This window comes from Macrobrachium rosenbergii, chromosome 9 (genome assembly GCF_040412425.1).
Source record: "Macrobrachium rosenbergii isolate ZJJX-2024 chromosome 9, ASM4041242v1, whole genome shotgun sequence".
Classification (NCBI taxonomy): Eukaryota; Metazoa; Arthropoda; class Malacostraca; order Decapoda; family Palaemonidae; genus Macrobrachium; species Macrobrachium rosenbergii.
The window spans coordinates 12,462,662-12,477,661 of record NC_089749.1 but is presented as its reverse complement, the minus strand read 5'-3'; the positions used below and the strand labels follow the sequence as shown (position 1 = coordinate 12,477,661).

Genomic DNA, 15,000 nt, shown 5'->3' with positions numbered 1-15,000 from the left:
CATTGCCAAAGTGACTTAACAGCGTCCCTTCGGCCAACAGCTGCACACCCACATTTCAGCCTTCTACTTTACCTCCGTTTCTGCTTCCTTTCTTCAGTCTTGCTGTCCAACCGCTCAAACTGCCTCTTTTCAGTCTTAAGGGCTGAATGATATTTTGTGGATGTCTTTATCTTGCTGTCCAGCCACTCGACCACATTCTCCTTTCACTGTCTTAAGCGCTGAATGGCCGACAGTGGCCCAAAGCTTGGCTGGACAGCCTAAACTGCACGAAATCGAAACAAAGGCGAACCTGAACAAGAAGCGGACGAATAAAGAATAAGTAAGAATGAAGAGGAATAAAGGACAGGCACCAAGGACCGCCCGGGAGACTGCGACGAATACAAATAAGAAGACGGAAGGAAGGATATACGATTTCGACTTGATCAAACCAGACGAAGCAGCGACGCCTCAAAACTGCCCGACTTCGAAGAAAGAACTCCGCTTCGACGGAAAATCAATTTCCGAATACACGAGGCGGAATTAGCATTTTTATTTCTTTTTTTTCTTTTCCTCGACTTCATACAGCAATCAACTATTGTCGAGAGAATTTACCTGGAAGGTACTGGTACGGGGAATTCACATCTAATCTCATGCTGATGAAATCATTTTAAGTAAAAATACTGAAAATCTTCCAAGTAAACCATTTGCAAGATTTACACACACATTCACATACTGTTGCTTCGGCTCATTCCGATTCGCAAATGTAAATAAAATATCTATTATCATACAGAGTTTCTATGAGAAACCCATCTACACCCTATACACTCGTAGAGATTTTTAAACAAGCATATCACCGTGTATTTCAAGAAAGATAATCTTTGAAAACTTTCGGAAATATCTACGAACATACAAGCGTTCACGAAAAAAGACTGATCGAGAGAGCTTTCCGCAAACAAGCAAGAAACAATTTTATTGGCAGCTACATTAACAAATCATTCCCGTGGTCGTGAAAAAAAAATTAACGAAATATACCAATCCATTACTAACCTTATTAAAACTATATCCATGGCATCTACGCATTATTTATAGATAGCATTCAAGTAATACATGTAAAATTAAATTTAAAAAGACAATTATCAAATAAATTAATACACTCAGTTACATGAACACGAGGGCTGGAACGCTTTCTTTTATACTGCTATTCAGTTATTTACGCAAACATTACCATTAATATAAGCATGAAACTCATCCATAAATATACTCAAATGCTTCTAAATACAACTGTTCAGTGTAAAGTATTTAGAAACGAAAGGATGATAAACATTAATGTAATGAATAAATAAGCCATAAAAAATACTAACATCCAACGGAAAGCATCTGCGAATGAAAGAATGATACACATTAATCTAATGAATCAATAAGTAATAAAAAATACTAATGTCCAGTGGAAAGCATATACGAATGAAAGAACGATAAACATTAATCGAGTGAATAAGTAAACAGATCAAGCAAGAAAAGAGAAAAATCAAAAGTAAAAAACAAATACCTTTGAAAAGCTAAATAAGCGGAAACGGCCGCGGCGTAAAACCCATTCAGCCAGAATTGAAATGACCTCCATCTTTTCCCAGAGTTTAAAACGTTCCACTCTCATTATTCCCTGAAACACTTAAGCAGTCCATGCGATATAATCACGAAAGCTGCTGCCGTTCTTTCTTTCCTCGATAGGGGAATAAAACCGGGGACTTTCATATATTCTAACCCCCCCCACAACAACACCGGCCGTCTTCCTTCGGGAACTACAACGGTCGTCTACGATTTTTTTTTTTTTTTTTAGCAATTCTTGTGAATTACTTGTGTGCTTGTTTGTGATTTCGTACGAAATGCAGCGTGAATAAATTCAAATTATTTCTCTCTCTCTCTCTCTCTCTCTCTCTCTCTCTCTCTCTCTCTCTCTCTCTCTCTCTTTCTTCTTATATGTAAGTTATTACTGAAACGTTTTGTTGAATAATATTTTTAGTGTTTTGTGTGTGTATATAATATATATAAATGCACACATATATATATATATATATATATATATACACAGATAGTATATAGATATATATATCTATCTATCTATATCTATATATATATATATATATATATATATATATATATATATATATATATATATATAAATTGCATATACACATAAACACAAATATTATTCAACAAATACAGTATAGGAATAATACCCAAAGGGAATTATATAAGACGTGCTATCTATATATATAAACCAAACCTCTGCCCTTTGAGTTTGACATAAATGCAGGTATTACTAGGCCATAGATAGTCCTCTATCATATCGAACTCTATCTAGGTTAGAAGTTTTGAGCATATTTATAAAGGCAATATATTTGATATAATATATTTGTGGTTTATATATGACAGCATTAAATGTCTCGTGTGGATTAGTATTAAAAAAACATACACCCGTAAAGTGCTTATTTTTAACCTAATTTTCATAAAACAAACAAAACACATGGCAACACTAAAAATAGAATTATTCAACAAATACACAATTTCAGCTAAGCTGAAATCTCTTAAAACAAAACGTCAACAATATTTCTTTTATTTGGAGTTAGGGTTTTGAAATAATTTAAGCCGAAGATGCAATCCCTTCCATTTATCCTACAGAATATTATAGACCTTCTAGTTTATGATTTTTGACACAAACACCTTGCAGGTTATACGATTTATGTGGAATATTACTATAGACCTTCCCTGTATCCGATTTATGTGGAATTCCCATATAGACCTTCCTAGTTTAAATTTATGAGGAATATTATTTAGACCTTCCTAGTTTATCCGATTTATATGGAATATTATTATAGACCTCTAGTTTAAAGGCATTTATGTGGATTTGATATACACCTTCCTAGTTTATTTGTGTTTAATATATGACAGCATTTTAAATGTTATAGACCTTCTAGTTTATCCGATTTAGAATATTATTAAAAACATCCTAGTTTATCCGATTTAGTGCTGGAATATTTTATAGACCTTCCTAGTTTATCCGATTTATGTAAAACAAACAAAACGATTTATGGCAACATAACGCAATAGTTTATCCGATTTATACAGGAATATTATTATAGACCACTAGTTTATACGATTTATAGGCTATTATAGACCTTCCTAGTTTATCCGATTTATATGGAAATTATTATAAACTAGATTATCAACAATATTATTATAAACCTTTTAGTTTGGATTTATTCATATTATTAGGTTCCTAGTTTATGAAATCTAATTATTATAGACCTTCCTAGTTTATACGATTTATGGAATACAATAGACCTTCCAGTTTTATTTTGTGGAATATTATTATAGACCTTCCTATTTTATCCGATTTATGTGGAATATTATTATGGACCTTCCTATTTTATCCGATTTATGTGGAATATTATTATAGACCTTCCTAGTTTATCCGATTTATGTGGAATATTATTATAGACCTTCCTAGTTTATCCGATTTATGTGGAATATTATTATAGACCTTCCTAGTTTGTCCGATTTATGTGGAATATTATTATAGACCTTCCTATTTTATCCGATTTATGTGGAATATTATTATAGACCTTCCTATTTTATCCGATTTATGTGGAATATTATTATAGACCGTCACAGTTTATCCGATTTCTGTGGAATATTATCATAGACCTTCCTAGTTTATCCGATTTATGTGGAATATTATTACAGACCTTCCTAGTTTATCCTATTTATTTGGAATAAAGGCATTTTTTAAAACTTAATGGATGACAAACCCACTCCGTAAAAGCAATCTCCGTCATAAGTGTTTTTAAATTCTGCTATTCCATATTTACTTCCGCGGTTACTTTTTTTTATTTCTAAGATTTCTCTTCTTTTAATTCTCCAGCTTCAGAAGTGAAGTCAACGTAATACTAAGTTCCCTGAACTATGCGATTTACATAGATGACACTTGAACGTCTTCATAACTATGTATGAGAAGGAATACCTTTTTTTTTTTTTTAATAATGGAAAATAAATATATTCTTCGAATTCAGAAACTATAGGAATAATATATATATATATATATATATATATATATATATATATATATATATATATATATATATATGTGTATATGTATGTATATACATATATATATAATTTTATTATATACATAAATATATATATATGTATATACACATTATATATACAGTATTTATATACATACATACATATATACATATAATTAAACGCATTGTCCATATTTTATCTGTGTACCAACGAAACTCAGCTGATAACAAACAGCACATTTACACTGGGCATCGTCCAGCCCAGGGCCAGCATCTCTTACCACTGGGTCATAAACAAGCACGCAGAACAAAGGCACCTCGGCGCATGCGAGCAAAAACGACCTGGTGGAAATTCTGGCGAAAGAAGTTCATAAAAGCGGCTCGTCTGTCGAGCGCCCTTGCCAACACTTACCGTTATCGAGGGCGGCCATCTTGGCTCTGAGGCTGGAGTTGATGTCGCTCTCGGCGTAGGTCGTGTCCGAGTTGTTGTCGGACGACGACAGGGACGACCCCCCGTCTGCATCCTCCTGCCGGAGGAGGGGGGAACTTGCGCCCGCCCTTGAGGACGGGCGAGTCGTACTCGTCCAGGTGGTTGGCGTAGTGGAGTCCCCCCTGGGGATCTCCTGGTAGTAGTGGCCATGGTGCCCCCGCCCAGCTGGTTCATCACAGCCGCCGCCGCTGTGTCCCCGGACCCCGTCGAGTACTGGCCTCGGTAGTGGGAGAGGTTGTTGTGGTTGTGGGTGGCGTGCGGGTGGGCGTGGGCGGCGGCGTCGTGGAGGATACGATCGAGGGGGTCGCCCTGGTCCGGGTCGGAAGTGTGGCTGAGGGGCGTCGTCGCTCGGGATCGGTTGCTCCCTCGGTCGCCTGCGGGCGGCGGGCGGAGAGAAGGGAGAAGGGAGAGAAAAAGCCCGGGTTTAGCCTACAGGTGGAAATACTGCCAAATCTATAAGTACAAAATTAAAACTACAACATACAGCAACAACAACAACAATAATAATAATAATATAAAGGCTACAACAATGGTCTAATAACAATAATACTCAAGAAACTGCAAATAACAAGCGATTCCATATTAAGCCCTACTTGGTTATAATCACTAAAAAGATGTTATAACAACCTTTTCTACATTAAGCCTTACTTGGCTATAATCATAATTTCCAGACAACTCCTACAAGAGAAGCCTTCAAAAGGATAAATGGTCAGATCAATCAAAAATGATTGGCGAAAGCTTTACTTGATAAGGAAAATACTTATATACCAGGAAAACCTACAAGAAATTATTGTTCTTTCTCAAGGTGGATAACACAGTAAAGAGATACAAGATCTACAATGATTTTCTGTCAAGCTACAATGAATCTTGTATTATCAAAGCAGAAAACTAAAAGCTTTGTCAAATTAGGTAGGCTGTCTTCAAAATAGATATTGCGTTCGTGCCAAATATTAACAGACCTAATTTAAATATATATGTAAAATAAAATATATATATATATATAAATATATAAAATATAGGAAAAAAACTTGAACAATGAAGAATGTAACCTTCTTGAGAATCTACGAGTTTCTGAGAAAAAAAATTCAGAAGGACTCATCCTTCACGCAAGAATTTAGTTCTGAAAGACATCCCTGAAGGACACGTCCTAAGAGGTTCCTCCGAAGGGCGCGTGCCATGCAAGGGGAAGAGCAAAGCCCGAAGGCCCTATCTCGTACACTACTAAATCAGCCTGGTTAGGCTTTGCACCTAAGCCTTGGCAGAGGCGCTGTCGAGATTACCAGCAAGACAACGTTATTGGAGCATTAGCCTCGGAGGAGAATTCCACCCGGAACATTTCTCAAGAAGTGGGAGCGTGACTGTTGACAGTTACGCATGATCCCTATAATTCCTACGAAAACAGTGTCACATACACACACACACATACACAAGCACCGCAGACACAAAACACCCGCGAGGAGAGTGACAAACAGCTCGGTATTTGCCTTGAGGGTTTAACCCGGGGCTGATTTCGGCGGTGATTTGCCATGATCTCGGCTGTTGCTAAACGCCTGGCCCTTGCACAGACAGAGACAGGCAGACAGATACTGGAACTGGAAGTGTATGTGTGTGTGTGTGTGTGTGTATATATATATATATATATATATATATATATATATATATATATATATATATATATATATATATATATATATATATATAATCTAATAAATAAGGAACCCTATAAAACCCCATAAGGTAGAAAGTTAATGCTATATTCTTCGCAGAACAAATGTCTCCTCGACAGGCAGGTAAAGAATGAAATAAGAGTTACAGAAAAGCGGCATTTACACCAAGAGTCCCAGAGGTCAGCCGTTACGTCACTCCAGTTGACAGCTTCTCATTAATCTTCTTAATCGCTGGTTGGAGGGAGATTTTATCTATAATAATATCCGAGTCCCAAGCTCCTTTTGAGAGGTTCATTGTATTTCTTTGTTTGATCAGTGCTGATTCTACCATCTGGCTTTTGAACAGACAATTGCTGCTATAAATTATACGTGCCGAATTCCAGTTTATTCTGTGATTATGGTTATTTATGTGGTTAAAAATTTGATGAGCTCTGTTGGCCATACCTTACTGAACGTTTATGTTGTATTAATCTGTGGAGAAGTGATTTACCTGTAAAACCACTTTGGGATTGGTCACAGTCCAGGCAAGGGATTTTGTATACTCCTGTGTCTTTGGGGACTGGCTTTTTTGTTGGATGTTAATTAGGTTTAGCTAAGGTATCTGGGAAGGTAAGGACAAAAGGGTTAGAGTTTCCAAGTGTCTGCGTCAGCAGTCTTAATCCTATTCTTAATCTATTCTTGTTTTGAGGGGGACGGTAGAAGATTATGTTTGCTTTATGGATCGATTTCTCAGTTATATGGTCAGGGTGCTTTAAAGATGACAGCTGCTTACGGATTAGTTCAATCTCCTCTTCCAGGAAGTCCGGGGAGCAAATCCGTAAGACTCTTAAGAATAAATTGCTGGCGATGCCAATCTTGATGGAAATGTCATGATAACTAAAATAGTGAATGTATGAAAGTGAAAATGTTGGTTTTCTGTATACGGTAAATTTTATTCTGTCACGTCTCTAATGATTGTAACATCAAGATGTTGGGCACTGATGCATTTAATTTTTGAAAAAATTGTTGAAATTACCCCACCTATCATTCCAAAATGTAAAGGATAACATCTCCCTATCTCATCGCAGCATGTCTAGGTTTTATTGTATTTATTATTACAGTCCCAAATTATTCCACGTATAGGTTGGCTAAAACAGGACTTGAAGGGCTGCCCATGCTGCACCCGAATTTTTTTTTTTATAGAATGACTCCCCGAAAGAAAAGACGTTGTTTGACACACATAATTCAACTAGCTTTATTATTTTATATCTAGGGCTAGTGGGAAATGATCTGAATAGGAGCTAATTTTTCTCTCAAAAAGCTGTAGAACGTCCTGTACTGGTACTTTTTGTGAATACGGAATCTACATCTAAGCTTAAAAGTTTCATGCTGTGAAGTGGTGTATGTGCTTCTTTCAACTTGTGACAGAAATCTTCAGATTGTTTAATGTGGCTGGGAGAAACTACCTAAGAATGGGGAAAGAAGGCCTAACTACTTAGAAACTGTTTTAACAGAATATTTGTCATATATATATATAAATCTGTTATTAAATAGATATATATATATATATATATATATATATATATATATATATATATATATATATGAAATAGTCTATTAATATATATATATAATATATATATATATATATATATATATATATATATAATATATATATATAAATATATATATATATATAATATATAAATAACTTTAACAAAAACTTTAACAAAACAACATTGTTAATAATAATCCCCATTATACAAGCGATAAAGTCAGCAAAAAAAAAACACCAGAAATGTTAAACGCCAATTCTCACGTCTCACTAAAAAAAAAAACACTCTCGGGAAACCCCAAAACTACTTTTTACTCATTTTACTTATTAAGCCAAAGTGGGAATCGGCGGGTCATTTTCAATCAGTGGCGAAGGAAGTACCGGCCTGCCGCCAGCCCTCTTCTCTCATACACAGTCATAAAAGAAATATATATAAAAAAAGAAATAAAGAACTAATGATATATTGGTTTGCTAATGGAAGCTAAGAGCGGATCGCATGCTATACCCCGAGCACGCGAGGACGATTGCAACCAGTTGAAGGGAAAAGAAAATAGAAGAAAATATTCCCCATATTGATTACAGATTGGTCCAAATGAACGGGGCTACCTATCAGGCACTTTAGTTAATTTTCTTATTTTTCTCCATCACACGCATGTGAAGTTACTGACCGATTCGTAGTGGTTGGCTTCCGAAAGATTCAAAATTCTAAGTTTCGTGAATTCTGCTTCCTTTTATCCATGGTAAGTACTGCTTCAAAATTTATTCACTTTCTCTCTCTCTCTCTCTCTCTCTCTCTCTCTGTATCTTGTTCTATATATATATATATGTATATATATATATATATATATGTATTATATATATATATATATACTGTATATTATATATATATATATATATATACATACATATATATGTATGTATATATATATATATATATATATATATATATATATATATATATATATATATATATATATATATATACACCAAATTAATGCTGAAATCCATTACGACAAATCACATAATTAAAATTCAACGAAAAGGGACTCTGACCTCTGAATGACCTTTGACCACCAGTATTTTTTTAAATACTGCTAACACAACACGCTGACAGACAACTAGCTCAATAATAAAAACATTCCAGCACTGAAAATAAATTTTCTCTCTCTCTCTCATTTAAAACACCCGATAGCCCTCCAAAAGAACAATCGCGCTCAGGAAATGCTCCGCTGTTGTTCTCTGAGCTTCTTTCTTTAGTTTTGAAAAAGGCTAAAAACAAAAGGCAGTGTGTGTGCCTTCATCTTTTCTCTCCAGATCCCTGATCGACCGTTTTCTTCACATTCGACTCTGAAATTCTCCAGATAGGAAAAAATAATTTTTTTTATACGAAGCTTCATTTTTTTTACATAAGTTTTTTCCGTTCAGTGCTTCTCAGGGGGAGCAAAAGGTTCTATCCCATATCATATTTAATATGATTTTGTTTTTGTCCATTTTCCTTTTCCATGAGTTCTCTATTCAGTGCTTCTCAGGGGGAGCAAAAGATTGTATCCCACAACATTTAGTTTAATTTATTTATTTAAGTGATCCGACAGTGTGCAGGGAAATGGGAAATGTAAAACAAAAGGATAAACACTATATCTCCATTTCAATATCCGTTGGTTTATCTTGTCAAAAATATTTGCAAAAGTAACTTTTATTTGCTGATGTATAACTGATTTCTATATTTTGTAATGAAAAACTATATGTACGCGAAAGAGAACATCTCTCTCTTTCTTACAAAGAGACACACATACAAAATAAACGAACCTATCTTTTCACCCAGTAAACAATATGAAAAACAACCCTTTAAAAATGCCCTTTAAAAATATATATAAAAAAACCTACATCGACAGTCATTCAAGAATCCTGGACAGTTAATATTTTTATAATGAAAATACCACAGTCTCTGCATAAGCATCTCTCTCTCTCTCTCTCTCTCTCTCTCTCTCTCTCTCTCTCTCTCTCTCTCTCTCTCTCTCTCTCTCTCTCTCATATCTGTGAATTATTCTTCCATTTACGCTTCATTACTGGGGGCATTTTAAAAGGAATCTCTCTCTCCCATACTGATCCAAACTCATCATCTTGTTCCTTTTATGTTCAGTCGAAAAAACAAACATCAGAGAGAGAGAGAGAGAGAGAGAGAGAGAGAGAGAGAGAGAGAGAGAGAGAGAGAGAGAGAGAGAGAGAGAGAGCAAACTGACGAAGAAGGGATGAAAACTGAAGATAGATAAATAGACATATAGATAATAGAAAAGATAGATGCTCCAATGAATATAAGAGAGAGAGAGAGAGAGAGAGAGAGAGAGAGAGAGAGAGAGAGAGAGAGAGAGAGAGAGAGAGAGAGAGTACCTGATAACGGGGGGAGTTAAAGAACGATGTCATATAGATAGACTGATAGGTAAAGATACACAGCTAGATAAGGGAAATAATGAACGCTCGAATGGAGAGAGAGAGAGAGAGAGAGAGAGAGAGAGTCGGCGACGACACAGGCAACAACAACATGCAAACAATGAATCCAACAATGTGTAAACATTAGTATTGCCTTGCTTCGGCTTCAAATCTTCCCCTGCGAAAGAAATAAAAAGAAATAAAAAAAAAAAAAAAATAAAACACAAGAACATCAAAGACCCCTCACGACGTCAAAGTATCTGCATTCTCTCTCTCTCTCTCTCTCTCTCTCTCTCTCTCTCTCTCTCTCTTCAGGCTTGTAAAGCAACAATTTTGCTGCGTATTGCAGGTTCGCCTAAATGGCAGTTCGGGTGAACGAGTGGGGTTCCAATATACTTTTTGTTTTCCTTTTTCCTTTTGGGTTTGGACATTCCGAAGAACGAATAATAATAATAATAATAATAATAATAATAATAATAATAATAATAATAATAATAATAATAATAATAATAATAATAATAATAATAATAAGATCCTTGATTATTTGATTATTACTGTTTTCATAAAATGATTGTCATCGCTACTACTGCTACTACCATTATTGTTATTATTATTATTATTATTATTATTATTATTATTATTATTAACATGGCTGTCACGGTAAAGTCATTCCAAGAAATTATTATTATTATTATTATTATTATTATTATTATTATTATTATTATTATTATTATTATTATTATTCTTTACTAAGTCACCTCCAGTTTTCTCACCGTACTGAGTCTGTGCTGAGCAAACTTTCATATAAAATCATTACAATTACAAATTTTGAGGAAATCATATATCAATAAATAATTACTGTCATAATACACTCAGGTCCCATTGCTACTGGTCATCTACAGAACATGACGAGCTTTAACAATGTGGGTGACTTACAACTTAATATATCACTGCTCATTTAAATATGGTTTGCCTACACACCATTTACTTCAGTTTAGTTGCATGGCACTAGATAGTTATTAAAAATTCAAATGGTTCGCGTCAATGTAAAAACAATTATTTCGTAAACCTGTTATCAGAACAATGTTTAAAGAACTTCCTAAATAATCCTCGATCTGGACAGGAACTGACCAACTAAATTATTCCACCTACAGAGAATAATTACCATAAAATTTGAAGCTAAAACCATGATGACAACACTAAAATAATAAGCTTAAAACATGATGAGAACACTAAATTAAAAAGCTTTTATCATAATAATTACATTACAATAAGAAGCTCAAACCATAACAATAACACTAAAATAAGAAGCTTAAACCACAATAATAATAAAATTAGAAGCTAAGCTGAAATCGTAATAGTAACACTAAAACAAGAAGCTTAAACCATAATAATAACACTAAAATAAGAAGCTAAAACCATAATAATAACACTAAAAATAATAACACTAAAGAAGCTAAAACCATAATAATAACACTAAAATAAGAAGCTAAAACCCATAACATAAAATAAAACCTAATAATAACACTAAAATAAGAAGCTAAAACCATAATAATAACACTAAAATAAGCTAAAACCATAATAATAACACTAAAATAAAAGCTAAAACCATAATAAGAACATAACTAAAACCATAATAATAAAACTAAAATAAGAAGCTAAAACCATAATAATAACACTAAAATAAGAAGCTAAAACCATAATAATAACACTAAAATAAAAAGCTAAAACCATAATAATAACACTAAAATAAGAAGCTAAAACCATAATAATAACACTAAAATAAGCTAAAACCCATAAATAATAAAACCATAATAATAAAATAAGAAGCTAAAACCATAATAATAAACTAAAATAAGAAGCTAAAACCATAAAATAACAAAAAATAACACTAAAACCAAAAGAACACTAAAATAAGCTAAAACCATAATAATAACACTAAAATAAGAAGCTAAAACCATAATAATAAAACCATAATAATAAATAAAATAAGAAGCTAAAACCATAATAACACTAAAATAAGAAGCTAAAACCATAATAACACTAAAATAAGAAGCTAAAACCATAATAATAACACTAAAATAAGCTAAAACCATAATAATAAAACTAAAAAATAAACCATAATAATAAAACTAAAATAAGCTAAAACATAATAATAAAATAAAATAAGCTAAAACCATAATAATAACACTAAAATAAGAAGCTAAAACCATAATAATAACACTAAAATAAGAAGCTAAAACCACAATATCAACATTTAACTAAGAAGCTAAAGCCTAAACCATAACAACGACAGTAAAATAACAAGCTAAAACCAATGTTCAAACTATTTCATTTACAAACGGGCATCGTCAAAATTCCTGGTCCATTTCCTACAACGATTCTCCTCCTCTTCGTCAAACAGAGACTTTCCCATTACTCCTTTCCACTCGAAAGAGGCAAAGCACAATAATAATAATCAGCTCAAATACAAAATATAAGGAGCAGCAGATAAAGGAGGCAATGATGACCATATTTCTGTTGAATCATTCTCGAGGCACAATGAACAAACCAACAAAGAGACAAAGCATAATTCGGCAATCTCAAAGAAAAAAACGCCCGAAGCCAACAGAAGAGAACGGATTAAAAAGCAGCTAAAAACCACGAGAGAACAGAGTAGGAAGAGAGACAAGAGAGAGAGAGAGAGAGAGAGAGAGAGAGAGAGAGGAAGGGGAATGGGGAGGGGGTAATAAAAGAGGATAGTACCAAAGAGCGCTTGGGAAGGCGGAGGAATGACATGGTTCAGACCGCAGTGGGAGGAAACGGAGAGGAGGAGGAGGAGGAGGAGGAGGAGGAGGAGGAGGAGGAGGAGGAGGAGGAGGGGACGACATAGCCACATCGGCTTATTGTCCCTCTCCTGTCAGATTCTGTCAACAGTAATCCTTACAGTGAGGACTGCACAAGAGCGTGTTTTTTTTTCTATTCGTGTTGCACAATGGCCATTGTTCATTAATGCCGATACACAAAAGCGCCTTGAAGTCGGGTGTTGTACTTCACTGTGAAAATAATCACACCAGGATAAATACATGTGAAACATACATAAACAAATATACGCACTTCTATTTATGGCATCGCTACGCGTACTGATACTGTTGTTTTGTATGATTTATGTCAAAGTCGTTTAGTGAGCACATAGAATACTCTCGGTTCAAAAGGCAAATACTTGATAGGTTTAGCTGCTCCCTGATTACACCAAATAAACTAAGGAAATTGATTTAGCAATATACACACAAACAATTATATTTATATATATCTGTATATATTATATATATATATATATATATATATATATAAAATTTTATATATATATATATAAAATATAAAAATAACAGGATCTCATTTAAATAGGATGGTATATATATATATATATTTGTTCAAATAGATATATATATACTTTCAAGGACTCACTGTCCCCATTTAAATAGGACCAGTATCTGACAGAGATTTTGTTCAAAAGAGATATGCTTTTCACTGTATCGATCAGTAATACACCCTGTGGTTATATATATATATATATATATATATATATATATATATATATATATATATATATATATATATAAATATGTATCATCATCAATGGACATGAAACGCTCCTCAGGCAACCACCTAATAACACCTGAAACATCGAATTTAAAACCAGATCCCCAGTATCCAACCACCCCCTTTCTCTTTCCCCATATAAAAAAGCGAAACCGAATAATAAAAAAAATAAAAAAAAAGCCAGAAGACACAGCAAGCAGCAAGCAGCACCAAGCATCAAACCCCTTCTTGCCTTGGCTCCCATGCCAATTCGTCCACGGCCGCTCGCCGAACTCGTCTCAAACAGACCGTACGCGCAGAGCATATTGACATTAGAAAGGCACATTTTCGAACACACACCGGATCTTCTTTGATGCGAGAACAAGGCCACTTGGCGATGCCTTTATCTCTCTGTTGTGTATACACGGCCACTCTCAAATGTCAACAGGCATATTTGCCGGAGTTCATTTCCCGAAAGCAAATTTTCCAAGAAAATCCGGCTCGGCAAATAATTTCTCTCTCTCTCTCTCTCTGCCTCTCCACGTTTCCACCTCTCCTCCAAATCCTCCCCCACCCCGCCATTCCTGTCTCTTCCTCTCCTTTCTCCTCCTCCTCCCCCTCCTCCTCTTCCTCTTCCTTCGGGCACACGAGAAAAAAAAAGTAAAAAAAAAAAATAAAAAGTGGGATAACGTACGAAAGGCTCAAAGCTCCCAGTAGCCTACCGCGCATATCACTCTCATTAAAAGCACACGGGAAATCGCATATACAATCGCTTCTTTTATCTCTCTCTCCGTTTTAATGGTTTGAGTCAGACGCGGTACAGTGCACACACAAACACAGACACACACACACACACATACACGTTCCTGAGCCATTGAATAGCACAGAGAGAGAGAGAGAGAGAGAGAGAGAGAGAGAGAGAGAGAGAGAGAGAGAGAGAGAGAGAGAGAGAGGAAAGAGGATTAAAAATCATTTTCAGTAGTTCAGTAAAGAACAGGAGAACAATATTTCCAGTTTGTAAAGAGTAAAGAGAAAAAAACATTGCCATTATAATTGTAAGGAGAAAAGCATATGCCATTTTTGTAAGATGAAATTATTGATGAAATTATTGTCATTAAGCAGTTATCATTCAATAAGAAACGAATTTTTAGGGGTCTGGAAACAACGGAACTTAAATTTATTTCCTAATTCAGTTAAACAACGAAAAAATACCGGAGCAAAACCTCAGTGTAAAAAACGCAAAACAACGAAAAAATCCTT

At 34.4% G+C, this 15,000-nt stretch overlaps 1 protein-coding gene across 1 annotated transcript in view; it reads right to left on the bottom strand.

Moving 5' to 3' along the window:
* Positions 1–15,000, bottom strand: part of Ten-a (tenascin accessory) — a 1,082,171-nt gene that overhangs the window by 516,630 nt on the left and 550,541 nt on the right. Inside the window, 5 exon segments of the mRNA XM_067108410.1 lie at positions 4,474–4,578; positions 4,581–4,602; positions 4,605–4,681; positions 4,684–4,702; positions 4,705–4,925. Of these exon segments, the coding sequence (XP_066964511.1) occupies positions 4,474–4,578; positions 4,581–4,602; positions 4,605–4,681; positions 4,684–4,702; positions 4,705–4,925 (444 nt within the window).